This window comes from Leptopilina heterotoma, unplaced genomic scaffold (assembly GCF_015476425.1).
Source record: "Leptopilina heterotoma isolate Lh14 unplaced genomic scaffold, ASM1547642v1 Lhet_33, whole genome shotgun sequence".
In the NCBI taxonomy this organism is placed as follows: Eukaryota; Metazoa; Arthropoda; class Insecta; order Hymenoptera; family Figitidae; genus Leptopilina; species Leptopilina heterotoma.
Genome location: NW_025111022.1, coordinates 319807 through 340283, shown reverse-complemented (window position 1 = coordinate 340283; position 20477 = coordinate 319807). Strand labels below are relative to the sequence as shown.

General features: G+C 20.4%; 1 protein-coding gene across 2 annotated transcripts in view; it reads right to left on the bottom strand.

The window, feature by feature from the left end:
* The window catches only part of LOC122505015 (sperm motility kinase), a 34498-nt gene extending 14276 nt beyond the window's left edge, over positions 1–20222 (bottom strand). For both annotated transcript variants that reach the window (XM_043616421.1, XM_043616420.1), the window contains exons 1-5: positions 19880–20222; positions 10034–10295; positions 9031–9313; positions 8056–8244; positions 4291–4409 (exon numbers count right to left, since the gene is read on the bottom strand). In XM_043616421.1, the coding sequence (XP_043472356.1) occupies positions 4291–4409; positions 8056–8244; positions 9031–9313; positions 10034–10295; positions 19880–19945 (919 nt within the window). In that variant the 5' untranslated portion in view covers positions 19946–20222. The remainder of the gene's footprint in view (positions 1–4290; positions 4410–8055; positions 8245–9030; positions 9314–10033; positions 10296–19879) is intronic.
* Positions 20223–20477: the final 255 nt, after the last annotated feature.

Below are 20477 nucleotides of genomic sequence, written 5' to 3'. Positions count from 1 at the left end.
AAAAATTCCTCTAAACAATTCAATTATTTTCAGATATTGGATAATAAAATCCCTCTCAAAAATCCAAATATTTCAAAAAATTCTACTAAAATTCATCGTAACAATCCAATTACTTTTAAAAATAATAAAAATTTTCGCAAAAGTTCAATTATTCTCATTACAATTTAAACAAAATTTTTTAAAAGAATTCAATTATTTCTAAAAATTTCATTTAAAATTCATTGTAAGAATTGAATTATTTTTATAAATATTAAAATTCTTCGCAGAATTTGAATTATTTTCAATAAAATTTGAAGAAAATTCATTCCTAAAATTTCAATTATTTTCTTCATAAATAAAAAATTAAATTATTTTCAAATTTTTTTTTAAATTCGTCCCAAGAATTCAATTATATTTATTTCCAAAAATTGTAGTAAAATTAATAGTAGGAATTCAATTATTTTTATAAATAATAATATTCTTCGCAGAAATTTAACTATTTTCAATAAAATTTGAAGAAAATGTCTCCGGAAAATTCCATTTTTTACAAATTATAATTATAACTATATAATATAATAAATAATATGTTAATAAATAAATTAATAAATAACACTGTTTAACAAAAATTTTAATTTTTAAAATTAAAGGGAATATTCACATATTTAAAAAAATAATTTTTTAAAACATTAACCGTATGGTTCATTAATAAAAATTTGATTTTCTACAATAATTATTTATAAATAAGTACATTTATATCTTTTAAAATGTTAAATTAAATTTATACAAAATTAATTATGATTTTTAATTCCAAACAATATTAATTTATCTTCTAAAGTGGAATTTCGTCCGTACAAAATTAAATTAAAATTTTATTTATCATAAATAAAATTTATTTGAGGTAAATAAATAATTAAATAGATTTTTAGTAAAATGTATTTTTGCAGTGTTTACGTAAATTGAATACTTTTTTACAAAAAGGTTTTTATTTTTTTTTTATAATTCCGTTGATATTAAATGAACAAATATAATTATGTTCATAATTAGACGAAAAATAAACTTGAATTAAAATTTGAGAATGTAATAAATTTCACTTTCAAAAAGGAGAATTTTCTGAAATTTCCCTTTTCTGATCGAAACTCATTCTCATGATAGAATTTCGAAAGTTAATTTTGTAAATTTTCGAGAGGTGTTACATATCCTCATTTTGTTGTTGATTGTGCTTTAAGCCAGTTTGTCCGTTCCATTACCCAAAATTCTACTCTATACCCATGGCACAAATTACACTTCTGCAATTTGAGCTAAATGAATTGTAATAGTAATTCGAATACCCCATTACGACTTTCAAGTACATGCAGTAGTTTGTTAACTATTCCAAGGACCTTTAGCTATTGTATCCCCTAAACTATATGCTGCGCTGGGGTGAAAAACTGTGCAAATGGGTTTCGGGTTCCGAGAAATGGATCATCGTTCAAATTTATTGACTACTCGTCTCATTACAAATCAAATAAAAATAGATATGAAATATAAAATACAAAAATGGATATAAAAAAAAGAAATAGATATAAAAAATAGACATAAAGATATAAAAATAAAATATATTTAAATATTAAAAATAATTCTTTTCAATTTATCTTTTATTATTACTAACTATAATAATCTTCGTATTTCATTCTTTCATTCTGTGTTTTTTTGTTTTTTTTTTCTTTAAAAAATATTGTTTGACAGATCGAAAAAATGCAGGTATTTTTTCATGATTTATAATAAAACAATATTTGAAATTAGAAAATATAAAAAAAATTATGATTAACAAATAAATTTTGTTTATTTTATGCTTTTTTCTACAACAAATTTCGTTTGACTGATCTAAATTATGCAAATTTTTCTCCATTTTACTTATAAAAAATAGAAAATTTTTATTTGTTAAAAAATTATAATAAAAAATAGGAAATATATCCAATTTTATGCATAATTTATATTTCTCAATAACAATATTGTTCAGAAACTCATTCTTTTCTTTTGAAAAAGAAACATTACACATTCTATTCTATTTGTCAATTACAAATTTTAATTGAAAATGAAATTGAAACTTTTTAAATTTTTAGAAAATAAAGGAAAAAATTTTACTCAAAAAAATGTTCTGTTACATTTTTATTTACGAATTTCTTTAATTGTATAAAATTATTCGAAAACATCAATAACTTTTTTTTTAAATAAATATTTAATCAATATTATTTTTCCACAGGAATTAAGAATTTCAAAAATTTCAAATTCAAATCTTTTAAAATTCAATAATTTATAAGAAAATTTTTATAAAACATGAAGATAGCGATTGCTCCGAGTCGAAGACTCGGAGTGATCGATTTCTTCATGTTTTATAAATAATTAAAGATGACCGAGTGATAAAATCATTGTTTTAATATTATAAGAATATTATTACAGTAACTTTTTCAAAATTATTTTCATCATTTCAAATCAATTATTATTTTCTACAATTTTAAATTATTTTTTATGAAAATAATTGAAAAAATTTTATTATTTATAAAAATAATTGAATTTTTGCGAAGAACTTTATAAAAAAAATTTGTAAATAATTGATTTTCTGAGAAATTTTTATTATTTATGAAAATAATTGAACTTTGATAAAGAATTTTGTTATTTATAAAGATAATTGGGATTTTGATAAGAATTTTTTTTAAATTTGAAAGATAATTGAATTTTATGAAAAGTATTTTATCACTCTTGAAAATAATTGAATTTCTGTAATTATATTTGTAATTTTTCCGAAATTGGATTTTTTTGGTGTTTTCGACAAAAAATTTGAATTACAAATTTTTAAATTCTATTATTTATAAAATTCTTAATTTTAACCTAAAAAGTTAGCTGCGCGCTTTAGAACGCGAATTGTTGCTAGTTTATAAAATAAATCTTAAGAATCTTAATTTCAAACTTTCATAAATTTTATAAAACGTAATAAAATATAAATATTTATATTTATTTAATTTATAATTAAATGGTTTTTATATAAAACAAATTTAATTAATAACTTTTAATAATATACAAAAAATTGACATATTTTCATTTTAAATGGAATAAAAATTTAATTTTCATTTATAAAAATATTTTTAAAAATATTTAAGTTCATCTTTGAATTAAAAAACAAAAAAAGAAAATTGAATATTAAAAATATAATAATAAATAATTTGCAATATAAGTATCAGTACAGAAATCATATTTGTTACATTATAATAAATTATATTTGTATTTTAGTAAATAAATTATATTTTTATATAAAATAAATAAATATTTCTAAGTGAAATAAATAAATATTTTTTATGTAAAATAAATAAATTATAATATAGTCGAAATCAATACAGTTATTTTACATAAATTGAATAAAGAATACCTAAAATTAATTAAAATAATATAATATTATATGTAAATATGTAAAAAAAGAAAGAAATATTAAAATGCAAATGAAACGAAAATTAAATAAAACTCTATGTAAATTTATTATTAAAATAGAGAATATTCATCTACAAAATAAAGCAAAGTTTCAAAGAGAATACGAAGAAAATAAAATAAATTTCTCCGAGGAACAAGAGAACAAAGAAAGTATAATTATTAATTAAAATACTTGTTCGAAAGCATCACTATTTTCTGTAATATTATTTATTTTTAACTCCTTTTTAAATTTGATTCTACTTTTAAAAAAAGAATATTAACTATATTTGAGTTTAATGAAATTTTTAATTAAAAAGTATTTAGTCATTATTACAAAATATTAATTATATGCTATACAAAACATTCATTATAACACAGAAAACATATAATATAGAAAATCTCATTTAGAGATTAAACATTTTCTCTGGAAAAGTTATATTAACAATATGAACAAAAATAAAATATATTTTAATTAATAACATATGCGTCGAAATAAAATCGACATTTCCTTTGTTCTTTTCATTTGCTCGTAACTCAGTATCAGGTTTTATTGATTTTTCATAATCCTTCAGTACTTATTAAAAGGGAATTAAATTAATTCCGCCCCTACTGTAATGTAATATAACATTCCTGTATATATATATATATATATATACTTATAATATAAAATGTTATATGAAAGCAGAATTTTTATTTATAAAATTAAAAAGAAAAGTATGTTAGGGAAAATAAATATTTGTGCGAATTAAATTTTAATGAATAGAAATTTATGATTTATAATTATGTAAATATATATGAATGAAAAGAATGAAAAGAAATTATATAATTATGTATATATCTAACCTCTGAAATTTTAATAACGATGCGTACCGTTTAAAGCTTTTTCTGCTCCTAATTTCGCTAACCATCTATCTTCCACGTACTTATTGACTTCAAGCACACTAACAGGTCGTTTTTCCAACTTAGGATCTAGCAGTCTTTTGAATAGTCTGAAAAAAAAAATTAATTTTTTATTCATGAGAATATGCTTTTGGTTCTCTATTTTATTTGAAAATTGAAATTATAACATTTTTTCCCCAATTATTGAGAATTTGGTAAAAATTTGAGAATAATTTTGAAATTTTCCATGAAATCAGTATATAGAATAGACCAATTAAAGTTAGAGTTTTCAGTTTTTCCATTTTTTCCCCCATTTTTAATGTCAGTAGTAAAAGTAAATTTCGGTAAGACTTAAATATTCGTTAAAAGTTAGTCTTAGTTATACTACAAAAGGTTTATTACCTTTTTTAGTACTAAAATTAACTTTGTTATTTAATCACTATAAAGGAGAACTTTTTAGTCGATTGTAATTTTAAAATAAGTAGTAACAGATTTTTTCAGTCAGACAGAATACTAATATTGCAATTTTAACTGTTTTTCCTGTAGTCAACGTAATTTGTAGTAAAACACAATGCGATTGAAAAAAACAATGCTAGACTTTTTATAATTTTCTAAAAAAAAAAAATTAAGTAGTAAATACCAGTTATAGTCAGACGGAGAAAGTTTTCTTTATTCTAAATTTAAAACTCAAAATAAAAGTAATTTTTAGTCAGACTTTTACTTATTAGTTCGGTCAATTTAATAATTAATACTAGTACTTTTTTTGTCCTAGTAGTAAAAGTCAGTTTCGGTCAGACAGGAAAAGTATTAATTTTTCTGATTATGAAAATCAATGTAAAAGTAATTACTAATATATAATATATGTATAATATTTTTATAGTCATATACTGCGATTAAATAAAAAAAATAATAGACTTTTTATATTTTTGCACACAAATTTAAGTAGTAAATGCCTGTTATAGTCAGACAGGAAAATTTTTATTTGTTCTGAATTTTCAACTTAGAGTAAAGTATTTTTTAGTCAGACTATTAAAATTGTAAGTTTAGTAAATTTCAAGTCTGGTACAGATAATATTTTTGGCCCAGTAGTAAAAGTGTGTTTTAGTCAGACATAATGTTTTTACTTTTTTGATTTAGAAAAAGTAGATATCACTAATTTTAAGTTAAACTTTAGGTAGATATGGTTAATTTAATACTAGCCGGTATTATTTTTAGTTCTCGTAGTGAAAGTCTGTTTTTTAATCAAAATCTTTTTCAAGTAGTAAATGTCAGCTTTAGTCAGACATTTGATTTACAATTTTGGTAAATTTAATACTAAAACATATTATTTTTGTTCCCAGTAGTAAAAATCTGTTTTAGTCAGACAAAATGTTTGAAAGTTTACCGAATTTCATCAAAGTAGTAAAAGCAGATTTTAGTCAGACTTGATAATAATTTTTTAAAAATCAATTTTGTATTACTGAAAAAATTAATTGTTATTCAAACAGAGCGTTTAAATTACTGTTCATTTAGTAGTAGTTCCTATTAATGTAACAATAGTAATGAATATAATTTTTTATTTAAATATAATAGTGTAAACAGTGTGAATTTACTGCAATAGAAGCAAAAATAATTATTATAGTCAAAAAAACAGTTATAATTTTTTAATAGAAAAAAAATTCTAAATATTGAATACAAGTAGTAAGAGTCAATTTAAGACCAGACCTTATAGTTTATTGATATTATTAGTAACAAATTGATTATTAATTAAACAGGAAGTACATAAATGCCAGTCAATTTGAATCGAGTAGTAAAAGTCAATTTCAGTCAGACATGATATTATTAATTTCTATATGAATTCTATATGAGTTGAAATAGTAGTTATTAGTCAGACAAATCACATTTAATTATAGTATATTTGATTATTCGGATTTATTTTTTAATAGAAAAAAAATTCCAAATTGAACACAAGTAGTAAAAGTCAATTTCAGATCAGACCTTTTAGTTTATTATTATTACCAGCAGCGAAATAATTTTTACTCAGTCAGGAGTTTGAAAATTTACTATAAATTGAAGTCAAGTAGTAAAAGTCAATTCCAGTCAGACAGAATTAGTTTCTATAGATATTAATTTACGACCAGTAGCAAAAGTACTTATAGGTCAGACAAATAGAATTAAATTATCGTGAATTTGATTCCAGTAGTAAAAATAGTTCTCAGATAGTTTTCATAAATTTTCTACAAATTTACTGCAAGTAGAAAAGTTATTTTAAAGTCAGACATTGTAAATTATTTTTATTACCCGTTGCAAATTACTTTTTAATCAGACAGGAAAGTTTAAATTTCTATTCATTCTGCACCAGTAGCAAAAGTACTTCTGAGTCAGACAGATTGTATTAAATTATCGTGAATTTGGTTCCAGTAGTAAAAGTAGATTTTAGGTCAGACTAGATAGTTACTTTTTCTCTTAATTTACTGCAAGTAGAAAATTTATTTTAAAGTCAAATATTATAAATTACTTTTATCACCCGGTGCAAATTAGTTTTTACTAAAGCTTTTAGTCAGACAGAAAGTTTATAAATTCTTATAAATTTGAATCGAGTAGTAAAAGTTAATTCCAGTTAGACAGGATAGTTTAAATTTAAATTTCTATTAATTTTGCACCAGTAGCAAAAGTATACATATTGGTCAGACAAATTGGATTAAGCTATCGTGAATTTTGTCCTAGTAGTAAAAGTACTTTTTAGTCAGACCCAGTGGTTTCATTTCCTATATTGAAAAATGTCAGATAGAAAGTTTTAAAATTCCTTTAAATTTAAATTGAGTAGTAAAAGTCAATTTCAGTCAGACACAATTTGAATTTCGTTTCAAAATTTGTAAAATTACTGTTAATTTTGTATGAGAAGTAAAAGTATTCGCAATAATTCAGTCTAAACGGTATTAAATTATCGTTTTTTTTTGTTTCTAGTAGTAAAAGTAGTTTTTAATCACAAAATATAGTTCAAATTTCTGTAAATTTAGTGCAAGTAGTAAAATTAGTAAAACTTTTGAAATCAATAAAATTAGTAGTAAGATTATTAAAATTAATAGTAAAATTCATAAACTGAGTAGCAGGATTATTAAAATGATTAAAACTAGTAGTTAAATTAGTAAAATCAATAAAATTAGTAGTAAATTTAGTAATTTGTAGTAAAATTAGTAATTAATAGTAAAATTGGTAATTAGTAGTAAAATTATTGATTAGTAGTAAAAGTAGTAATTAGTAGTAAAAATTAGTAATTAGTAGTAAAATTAGTAATTAGTAAATTTAATAAAGTGAATAAAGTTAGTAATTAGGCAGAATATTTTTTAAATTCAGATATAAATTGACTCTAAGTAGTTAATGTCATTTTAAGTCAGACATCACATAAAAACTTGTAATTTTTCACTCAGTTGTAAACAAAAATAATTTTCTTTTCCTCTCCTGTAATTGAAAAAAAAAGGAAAATAAGAATAAAAGGAAAAAAAGAATAAAAGAAAAAAAGGAAGAAATGAAAGAAAAGAAAAAAAACGATAGAAAAAAGAAATAAAAAAAAAAATTAAACAGCATTCTCAACACCAGGAATGTGAAATTGAGCACATAATGACACATCACATAGTGTGTAAGTAAAATTTTCCTCTAATATTTTTAAGTGTCAATAAAATAAGAAAGTTATTGTTTTGTATATATTTAAGTAGTGTTTATATGCGCAATTTCGCTGTAAAAAAATGTTAAAGTAGTATAAAATAAACAGCATACCTTTGCGCTCGCGAACTAATTAGTTGAAACAATTTTGGTTTCTTGGCAATATTGAGAGTAGCTGAATGCCAGTTCAAGTATCTAGTATATCGAGGATCGTCAGTCGCCGCTTTCTGCCATGGAAGACAACCAGTCAAACAAACGAAAAGTACGATGCCAAATTGCCAAACATCATGGGCCGTAAGTGCTCTATAAAAATGGTTATTAAATTTTTCCCTCGCGCAATTACTTCTTTAATACATATATATATATGGAATTCAAAAAATGATAAATTAGGCAACACTGCATTTATTTCGAGTCTCCAAATTGTTCTCTTTGAAAAAATATTTCAATTTCTTTTCATAATTTTACTTTTTATTTAATTTACTTATTTTTGTCTTTAATAAATATTTCTCTTCACTTATTTTACTATTTTCTGTGTTTGATAAATATTTTACTTTACTTATTTTTACTTTTTTAGTTTTTTTACTCACTTTTTTCTTCAATAAATATTTTTATTATTTTACTTATTTCTCTATTTTACTACTTATTTTTATTTTAATCATTTTCATCTTCAGTAAATATTTTACTTATTTTTACTTCTTTTACTCACTTTTGTATTCAATAAATATTTTTATTATTTTTCTATTTTACTACTTATTTTTATTTCAATTATTTTTTTCTTCAGTAAATATTTTACTTATTTTTACTTATTTTACTTCTTTTTAATTATTTTACTCATTTTTCTTCTTTAATAAATAATTCACTTATTTTACTTCTTTTTACTTATTTATACTAATTTCTGCAACAAATTTTCATATTTTATTTTTCATTTCTCCTTTTTTCAAAAACTGATTTTATTAAAAAAAAAAAAAAAATTAAAAATAATATCGAAAAGAAATGTATAAGAAACAAAAAGAAAAGAACGAAATAAATAAAATAAATTGTGCCAAAGATGAATTAATTCTATATTGCTGGTATAGATGTTATATATACCTGTAAGTTTCGTCAGTCTCTAACTGCAACACTTCCGGTGGTGAATAAGGCAGCCATTCGTTATGTCTACGAACAACTGTATTCCCTCGTCTCGTTTCACCGAAATCGCAAAGTTTTATTCGTGAAAAATCACTTTTAAAAATAAGAATATTATCGAGTTTAATGTCCCGATGAACTAATTCTCGACAATGAATATGATGAACTGCAGCGGCCAATTGTCTCGCTACTCTTTTTGCGTGTAATTCCCCGAGACCAGTTTCCGTCACGTTCGACGTAAGATCTCCTGAAAAATTGAAAAAGAAAAATTACAGAATATTGCGAAAAACATACAAAAATAATGCAGAATTTTATTTTAAATTTTAATTAAATTTTATTAGCGAAAATAAGAAGAAAAATTATTTACTGATTTAGATAATTACCCCCCCCCCCCCTCCCTAAAAAAAAATGTATTTTCACCCAAAAAAAAATAATAAATATTCATAAAAATATAAGAAATAATTGTTAATAAACAAAAATTTATAGATAAGAAATAATAAAGCAGATAATAACAATAAGAAAAAAAATAATAAATAGTCATAAAAATAAAATAAATAATTTATACCTAATAAATAAAACTTTATACATATCAGAAATAATAGAGAAGATAATAATAAGAAGAAAAAAGTAATAAATATAAATTATAAATAAATAAATAATTTTATGAAACAAAAAATGTTAAAAAAAAAAGAAAATAGTAGTAGACATTAAAAATAAATGAATAATTAATAATTATAAAATTTTTATAGAGAATTAATATCGATGAAAAATAAAAATTCGTTTTGAAAAGATTGAAAACAAAGTAGATGAATTTTAATAACGAAACTAATCAATGATTTTGTTTGGCACGCGAGGATAATTATAATTGGCTCAACATTGTATATTGACATTTTGGCGCATGAAATGTATTATAAAGTATTTTTTTTTCTCTTTTTTTTTTGCATTTTATTTTTTTTTTCATTCTCACCAAGTGGTGCATACTCTTGACTGAAGACATAAAAACCAGCCGTTTCGAATGCAATATCATAAGTGGTGATGATATTTCTATGAGCTGATAGATGAAGTCCATAATGGAATTCTCGAAAAAAATCCGAAATACTGGTGTAAGCCTTTGGCAGAGCTTTTAAAACCATTTCCGTTTGAGTGCTACGATGATCAGTCAATAAAATCTTTCCAAACCAACCTTCGCCGACAATTTGAAGAATGTCAAATTCATCAACTAGATTTACCTTCAAAGGAAAAAATAAATATATTTACGTATATTCGCTCAATTCATATTCTATAATATTGTAAATTAATTATTTCTAAAGTACTAATTTTTTATTTATTTTCTTGTTATTTAATTGTTATTTTAATGTTACTTTATTGTTACTTCATTTATTCATAAAATCTTTATTCTTTTAAAAAAAATTAATTAATTAAAAATTGTAGAAACAGATTTTTAGTCGATAATGATAATAATAAATAAAAATTACAAATAAACAAGCTTAAATTCTAACTCACTGAGTCCACTTGAGCGGCACTCTAGTGTATAAATTATTGTCTAAAAGAAATAAATAAATATCAAAGAAAATAATAAGAAAGATAATAAATTAATGTCAAAATTAGGAAATTTGATAATAATAATAGATATAAATTAGAAATAAATAAATAAGCTTAAATTCTAACCCACTGAATCCACTCGAGCGGTGCTCCAGTGTATAAATTACAAATTAAAATAAATATCAAAAAATAATAAGCAAAATAATTAAAAATGTTAAGAATAATAATAAATATTTATAAATAAATAAATAACCAAAAATTTAAGTCTACTGAGTCCGTTCTAGCGACGCTCCAGTGTATAAATTACAAAGAAGATAAATATAAAACTAAATAAGAAACAAATAAAAAAATTAAAAGTCTAGATAAGGAAGAGAATTATAATAATAAATAAAAATTATAAATAAATAAATAAACAAGCTTAACTTCTAATCCAATGAGTCCACTGTATTGGAGCTCCAGTGTATAAATTACAAAAAAAAGAAATAAATATTAAACTATATTTAAAAAAATTAATAAAAATTAAAAGTCTTCATAACAATTACAATAATAATATAAATTATAAATAAATGAACAAGCTTAATCTCTAACCCACTGAGACCAATGGAGCGGTGCTCCAGTGTATAAATTACAAAAAAATAAATAAATATCAAAATAAATAATGAGAATATTAATGAACCAAAAAAATTAAGAAATTTAATAATAATAGTAATAATAATAAATAAATAAACAAGCTTAACTTCTAACTCACTAAATTTAGTATAAATATAAAAAATTTATATTTTAGCATAAATTACAAAAATATAAATAAATATAATAAGAAAATTAATAAAATAAAAAAAATTAAGAAAATTCATTAAAATAATCTTTGTATTTCATTCTTTTAATCTGTCTGTCGCCACTTTGAAGTTAGTTTTTGTGTATGCTTTTGTTTTTTTTTTCTTTAAAAAATATTCTTTGACAGATCGACAAATTGCAGGTATTTTTTCATGATTTATAATAAAACATAAAACAATATTTGAAATTAGAAAATATAAAAAAATTATGATTAACAAATAAATTTTGTTTATTATATGCTTTTTTCTATAAAAAATTTCGATTGACTGATCTAAATTATGCAAATTTTTCTCCTTTTTATTTATAAAAAATAGAAAATTGTTAATTGTTAAAAAATTATAATTAAGAAACAGGAAATATATCCATTTTATGCATAATTTATATTTTTAATAACAATACTGGTCAGAAATTCATTCTTTTCTTTTGGATAAGAAACATTACATATTCTCATCTATTTGTCAATTACAAATTTTAGTTGAAAATGAAATTGAAACTTTTTAAATTTTTTAGAAAATAGAGGAAAAAATTTTACTCAAAAAAATGTTCTGTTACATTTATTTACGAATTTCTTTAATTGTAAAATTATTCGAAAACATCAATAACTTTTTTTTAAAATAAATATTTAATCAATATTATTTTTCCATAGGAATTAAGAATTTCAAAAATTTCAAATTCAAATCTTTTTAAATTCAATAATTTATAAGAATATTTTTTTATAAAACATGAAGATAGCGATTTCTCCGAGTCGAAGACTCGGAGTGATCGATTTCTTCATGTTTTATTAATTATTAAAGATGACCGAGTGATAAAATCTTTTTTTTTTATATTATAAGAATATTATTACAGTAACTTTTTCAAAATTATTTTCATCATTTCAAATCAATTATTATTTTTTTACTATTTTTAATTATTTTTTCTGAAAATAATTGAAAAAATTTTATTATTTATAAAAATAATTTAAATATTGAGAAGGAATTTATAAAAAATTGATAAATAATTAAATTTCTGAGAAATTTTTATTATTTATGAAAATAATTAAATGTTTGCGTATTATTTTTGGGAATTTGAAAAATTGATTTGAAAATAATTATTGAACTTTGGGGAAGAATTTTGTTATTAATAAAGATAATTGGGATTTTGACGAGAAGTTTTTTTTTAAATTTGAAAGATAATTATTTGTAATTTTTTCAAAATTGAAAATTATTGAAATTCGAAAAGTTTTTAAAAATAATTGATATTAGAACAAAGAATTTTTTTGAAGTTTATGAAAATAATTGAACTTTGCAGAAGAATTTTGTTATTTATAAAGTTAATTGGGATTTTAACAAGAATTTTTTTCAAATTTTAAACATAGTTGAATTTTATAAAAAGAATATTATTTTTCTTGAAAATAATTGAATTTCTGCAATTATTTGTAATCTCTCCAAAATTGAATTTTTTTTAGTGTTTTCAATAAAAATTTAAATTAAAAAATTTTTAAATAAAAAATTACAAATTATTACAAATTTTTAAAATTGCTAATTTTATTTTTAAAAAAGTCAGTAAGAAGTTGCTCGTTGATAATAATAATAAAAATAAATTATAAATAAATAAGTTCTAAAAAGTCCTAGAAAAACTCCAAATATAAATTTTATTTTTAAATTTCTAACATCTCAAATATAATTTATTTACCTATTTATATAATTTAGTTATTAATACAAAAAAAATTAATTGCAAATAGTTTTATTTTTTATTTTCCGATGACATGATTGCGGTTAATGTAATTATAAAATAGAAATGAAAATAAATCAATTCGTATTAAAGTTTCACTGAGAGGATAAACTTTTTTAAAAGCATAATAAATTATATATAAGATTTTTAAGGAGTGATAAGTTTTAAGATGCTTCGGGAGTTTGTGAATGTTTTATACATTGGATTGAGATTTTAATGGCAAGAGCTGTAGCAAAACTATTCAAGTTATGGTCCTTATAAATAGAACCCTCTTTGCACTATATGGCTAATAAGAGAGATTAAAAAATTTCCCCGCAAGATTTAATTATATTTTCAAGACAGGCATTAAAAGAACTTTTTTCAAAAAAAAAAAAAAAAAAAAAAATCTTCCTGAATTATTTTTATTGCAAAAAATAAAAATTTTTTCAAATAATTAAATATAAAAATTATATTCTTCATTTTAGGTACTTTATTAATATTACGGCAAATAAAAATTAGCTGATAAACAAAAAAATAAATGATCTAAATTTTAATGTTTCAATAATGATTTCGCACTTGAAAGTAAAGTGTAAAATTAAAATTAGCTTTTACATAAATTTATAAAAATAAATTGTATTAATAATAATTAATTAATGAAAGAATGAATAATAAAAAATTGAAATAAATAAATTGTCTATATTTTAATTATATTTAATAAATGATTTTATATTCGAACTTTTTTGTGATTTATAAATCATAAAAAGAGTGTAAAAAATAAAAAGTGGCTTTTGCGGTGGAGAATTTTTTTTTTCTCTCTTGAAAATTGTTAACAATTAAAAATGAAAAAGTAGAAGAAAATGGATTCCATAATCTATAACGCATTGTCTGAATATTTCAACAGCCATTGAAGAATGCTGGTTTAATGCCAGGAAAAACGATGAGATTGCAAGCGCGTTCTTCGCAAATGTATAAATGTTATACACGTATCGCATACTATTTCGGGTTTGTTCTCTGGAAACTAGCTGAGTGCATTTCAACGCGAACTTATATTCACATCACTATACCTATATATAAATTGTCACACTTTTTTAATGTAACACAGAAAATTTAGATGTCATTAGGGAACAATGATGAAAAAAAGGTGTCAAAATTTTATCTTTTTTTACTTTTTTATATTATTTTCTCCCTCACATTATTGCTCCTGAAATTATTCATTTTTAAAAAAATTAGTATTTAATTTCTTCCAGTAAAAAATATATATATAAGTGTTTTCTTTTATTTTTATTTTATTTGACTCAAATAAATTATATATTTGATTTGAATAAAATTTTTTTCTGAATGTAGAAAAAAATTATAACATAAAGAAATATTATTATATAATTATATTATTTATTATTATTACTTTATTTGTAATTTTATTATATACTGAAAAAAATTATTTGATTCAACGAACCGATTACTTGTCTGTTATCAAATAAATATTTACTTGAATCAAATAATTTTTATTTAAATCAAATAAATTTTTATTTGAACCAATAATTTATTATTTAAGCCTTTTTATTCAAAATAATTAATTAGATTATATACTTATAATAAATTTTTAAGCATAGAGGAATTAATATTTAATACAGTATTAAATATACTATAACGTTAAAATAGATGTTGTATAAAATTTTTATTGACTGTTTCGTAGTGTATAAAATTTTGAAATGATAATCAATTTTTGTTTGCGTTACAATCACCATTAATTTATATGTATATATATATGTACAATAAAAATTGGCGACTGTCCATGAAAAGCCATGTGGAGCGGACGTTTACCTCTTATTATTATTATTATAGTTTCCCGCAGACGGAAAAATATTTTTTATTGAAACGAAGACGATCTTTGTCAGAATGGCTAAACAAAATAAAACATTTATGTGTATGTCACTTTGTAATTTAATAATTTATCATTTATGTTCTGTTTTTATAATTCCGAAAATAAAAATCATTCAATTTGAACTTTTTATATTTTACAATTATGTAAAATATTTCTTCTTTTTTTCAAAATTTCAATTTTTTTAATTATTTATATTTTGAAAAATTTTTATTTTTTATTTTTTTATTTTTATTTTTATTTTTAAAAAAATATACAGCTTGTCCGGTAATTTCTAAATAAATAAAAAATTTGTTTTCTAATAATAAATGTACCAGCAAAAATAAAAAATAATTAATAATGCATTTCTAAATATAACAAAAATTTAAAAAATTTAAAAACACGATTTCAAATGTATCCAAAAAACAGTTTTACAATTTTCGCAATAAAGATACTATAAAGTATATAGGAAATAAATATTTTGTAAAGATGGTACTTATTAGTAATGAACTAATAAAGTTTAGTAACGTCGATATTATATCGGAACGAGGTTATAAAAGCAGAGAAAATAGTACTTTTTTTTATTGATTTTACAAGAAAAAAAATAATAAAAAAATAAAAACACAATTTACTTCCACTTTAATGCTTTTTATTTTTTATTATTTTCATAAATAAAAGCAACTCGACCTCTTTTTCTAAAAGATACATAAATAATATTTATTTCTACAATTTTTAATCTTATAGAGATTTATAAAAATGAAAATATAACATTAAAACGAAATCGATAAGAAATAACGAGAAGTGAAGAATACTAAAAAAAAAACTACAAGTATAAATAATAAAATTGAAATTTTTCCAAATAAAAAAAAAATTTCTTGATGAAATTAATAAAAGTAATTAATTATTATTTTTTGGAAAAAAACTAATAAAACAAACTATCTTTTTGTAAAAGATGTTAATTATCATTAAAAAAATAACTAATTTTCATTAAAGAAAGTAATTAATCATTCGTGAAAAATAAGGAATTTTTATTAAAACATTTTTAACCGTTAGCAAAAAAATAAATAATATTTATTAGAAATTTAATAAACCGTTAGTGACAATAACAAATTTTTAGTAAAAAAAATAATTAATCGATAGTAAAAAATAGTAAAAATTTATTGAACAATAATTTGTAGTAGGTAACAATACTTCCTCTATTAGGAAGCAAAACTAATTTTAAGTAAAAAAACAAAGAATCGATAATAAAAAATAGTTAATATTTATTAAAAAAATAATTTACCGTTAAAGAAATACCTAATTTTTATTTTAAAAAAAATAATGATTATATTATTAATATAAATGAAAAAATCGATAGTAAAAAAATATGTAATATTTCATTTAAAAAAATTAATCGTTAGTTAAAAATAACTAGGTAATATTTATACGAGAAAAATAAGTGAAAAAGATTAGTCAAAATTTGAATAATTGAAACAGTTATTTTTGTTATTTTCACGCATAAACACAAAAAAGAAACAAATGTAGCTAATTAATCATTTTTAACTAAATTATCATCAAGAATTAATATTTTAAAAATGAACTCCGCAACGTTTTTAAAAAAGAAATTTTTTCCAATTAAATTCATTTAATTTTCATTTACTTAGATTTTCAAGAAACTTGTTATTTTTGTTACAAAAAAAATTGTTACTAAAAAAACAATTGCTAAAAAAAAACATGAATTTCTTTAATTGTAAAATTATTCGAAAGCATCAATAACTTCTTTTTTAAATAAATATTTAATTAATATTATTTTTTTACAGGAATTAAGATTTTTAAAAATTTCAAATTCAAACCTTTTTGAAATTAAAGAACTTATAAAAGTTTTATCATTATTACCTAAGAATATTATTACTGTAACTTCTTAAAAATTATTTTCGTCCTTTCAATTCAATTATTATTTTCTAGAATTTTTCACTAAAATTCATCTCTAAATCAACTATTTTTAATAATTTTTGAAAAAGTTCTTTGTGAATTTTCAAATATGTACATTTGTTTAAAATTCAATATTACGAAATTTCGATTACTCATCAGAAATTCTTTAATTAAATGCACTGTAAGACAAATTTTGAAAATTTTCCCAACAAAATTTATAGGAAGCAAATTACACTAATTATTTAGAAAAAATTTACTAACATAGATAAGGGAATTTTTCCAAAAAGATTATCGAAAACTTCCTATAAATTTAGAAACATTCTCATGAAATAGTGGGTAGAAAAAATTACAAAAGTTTTGGAAAAATTCTCTTAAACGTTTAGAAAAACTTCTTTATGAAAATATGGGAAATATTCTGAGAATTTCGAAAAATTACCATAGTTGAAAAAATTTCCATGTAACTTCAAATTATTTTTAAAAAATTAAATTAAACTTTTTGAAAAAAATTAATTTCTCAAAATTGCCAGTTATATGAAAAATTCAATTTTTCAAATATTTTAATTTGAAACCTTTTCAAAATTATTCAGTTATTTAAATACAAAAGTATATAATTTATTGAATAATTGAATGTTTTTCAAAATTTAATTCTTATAAAGAATTTTTATCAACAAATTTTTAAATAATTGAATTCTTTTGACGAATTTTAATCAAATTTTTAAGAATAATGACATTTTTCGAGGAATTTGATGAAAATTGTATTAAAAATAATTGAAATTCTGCGAATATTATAAATATTACTTATAGAAAAAATAATTGAATTCTTTGGAAATTTTTTTTTTTTAAATATTTTCGAATTCTTTTGGAAAATTTTATTCAAATTAAAACAGTAGATATATATTGAAAATCATTGATTTGATGGAAATTTTTGGAATAATTGAAATTTCGCCAAGAATTTTATTATTTATAAAGATAATTGATATTTTAACAAGAATTTATAAAAGTTTTTGAACATAATTGAAATTTTGTAAAAAGTATTTTATTACTTTTGAAAATTATTGAATTTTTGCAAACATTTGTAACTTCTCCAAATTCAAATTTTTTCAAATGTTTTTAACAAAAATTTTTTTTTTATAAATCCATTATTTTTAATAATTAATTAAGTATATATTGCCAAATTTAACTAATTTCAAGAAGAATTTGAATTATTACAATTTTTCAAAAATCTAAGTTTTTTAAAGTTTCTAATTAAGTTCATTAAAAAATTAAAATTTTATCAAATTTCAAATTAAAGCCTTTTGAAATTCATCTATATTTATGAAAATTGTAAACTCAATTCTTTTAAAAGTCAATTAATATTGAAATGTTTAAGTAAAATTATTCATTAATAAAATTATTCATCAATTTATAAGTAATAATTGTAATTGTATAATAATTTACTTTTATTTTACAATTAATTCAAAATTGTAATGACAAGTAGAAATCATCAGAATTTTTTTCACTTCTTTTCATTAAAAGACTAAAATTTTCTTAAATATTATATATATTATGTTTTGTCAAATTGAAATTATGCAGATTTTTGTTCCTTACTTCTAAATAAAATTAGAAAATTGTTAAACAACTGTGATTAAGAAATAGAAAATTTATTTATTTTCCATTATTTTTGTTTATGAATAACAATTTTTTTAAAAAAATTATTATTTTGTTTTAGAAAAAGAAGAAAAAAATTTGCACAATTTCTATTTTTAATCTTATTTTTGGAACAGGATTTTCCACAGGAATTAAGACATTCAAAAATTTCAAATTCAAACCTTTTTTAAATTAAACAAATTATAAAAGTATTTTTATAAAACATGAAGATATCGATTGCTCCGAGTCGAAGACTCGGAGTGATCGATTTCTTCATGTTTTCTAATAATTAAAGATGACCGAGAGATAAAATTATTATTTTATATTCTAAGAAAATTGTTACTGTAACTTTATCAAAATTATTTTCATCATTTTAATTCAATTATTATTTTCTAGAATTTAAAATTATTTTTTATGAAAATAATTGAATTTCTTGAAAAAAAATTATTATTTATGAAAATAATTAAATGTTTGCATACAATTTTATTAAATTTTTTTTTAAATAATTGAATTCTTTTTGGAAAATTTTATTAAAATAAAATTGAAAAAAATTTTATTGAAAATCATTGAAATTAGAAATTTTTTTGAAAATAATTAAATTAAGACAAAAATTTTTTTGACATTTATGAAAATAATTGAACTTTGGAGAAGAATTTTGTTATTTATAAAGATAATTGGAATTTTTTTCAAATTTTGAACATAGTTGAATTTTATAAGAATTTTTTTTTTAAATAATTGAATTTCTGCAATTATTTGTAATTTCTCCAAAATTGAATTTTTTTAGTGTTTACAATAAAAATTTAAATTAGAAAATTTTTTAATTATATTATTTTTAAAATTTCTAATTTTATTTTTAAAAAAAGCAGCAAGAAGGTAGTCACGCGCTTTAGCGCGGGAATTGTTACTATAGTAATTTAATCTACAATCTATTTAAAGTTAACAAAAAATTTTATTTTTATGAAAAAATTTGAATTAAAAATTTTTTAATTTTATTATTTTTAAAATTGCTAATTTAAAAAAAAAAGAAAAGCAGTAAGAAGTTAGCCGCGCGCTTAAGCGCGCGAACTGTTACTATAATAATATAATGTAACAATCTATGTAAAGTTATCAAAAAATTTTATTTTTATAAAAAAAAAAATTTGAATTAAAAATTTTTTAATTGTACTTTTTTTTAAAATTACTAATTTTATTTTTAAAAAAAGTATGTAAGAAGTTAGCGGCGCGCATTAAAGCGCGAATTTATTTGCTAGTTTAACAATTAAACAAATGAAAAGAAAATTTACTTATAATTTGATAATTTAAAATAAAAAAAAAAAGTAAATTTTTTTTTACCACCCTCTCTTATTGCATTACCTTTTCCAATTCAAATTCTCGTATCCTGTGAATGGATCCCCCTATGGCCTTCTTGGTCAGACTCATCCTTATACTTTTCCACTACACTTGCACTTCCGCTTTCTGAATCAACGTAATTTTACACTCGAGTGCTGTAATTCACGAGGCACTACATCCTGATACTTAGTTTGAGCTGCGTGCGTCAAATTTCATTGTGACGAATCCGCACCAGGTGTGTTGGTTTATGTGGTTTCGTCGATATACAGCAATTTTGGCGCCTTGCCCAAATACAATTTAATTTTCATAAACAATTTCTCCTTATTCGAGAAATAATAATAATTTTTACGTTTATTATAAAAATGTAGTTAAAATTTTAAATTAAAGTAAATTAGAAGAAAAAAATTAATAATAGAAAAATTATTTAATTATATTATATTACACAAAAAGTATATTTTCAAATTTTTCATGTATTATGTTTATGTATTATTATTTTATGTTGTATTCCAAATAATTGCACAATTCCCAATTAATTCGAGTCCATTGATATTTTTCTCACGAGAAGCATCCATTTTTTTTGGCCGCATTATTTCTTCTGATTTATTCTTCAGTTCGTGTTGAT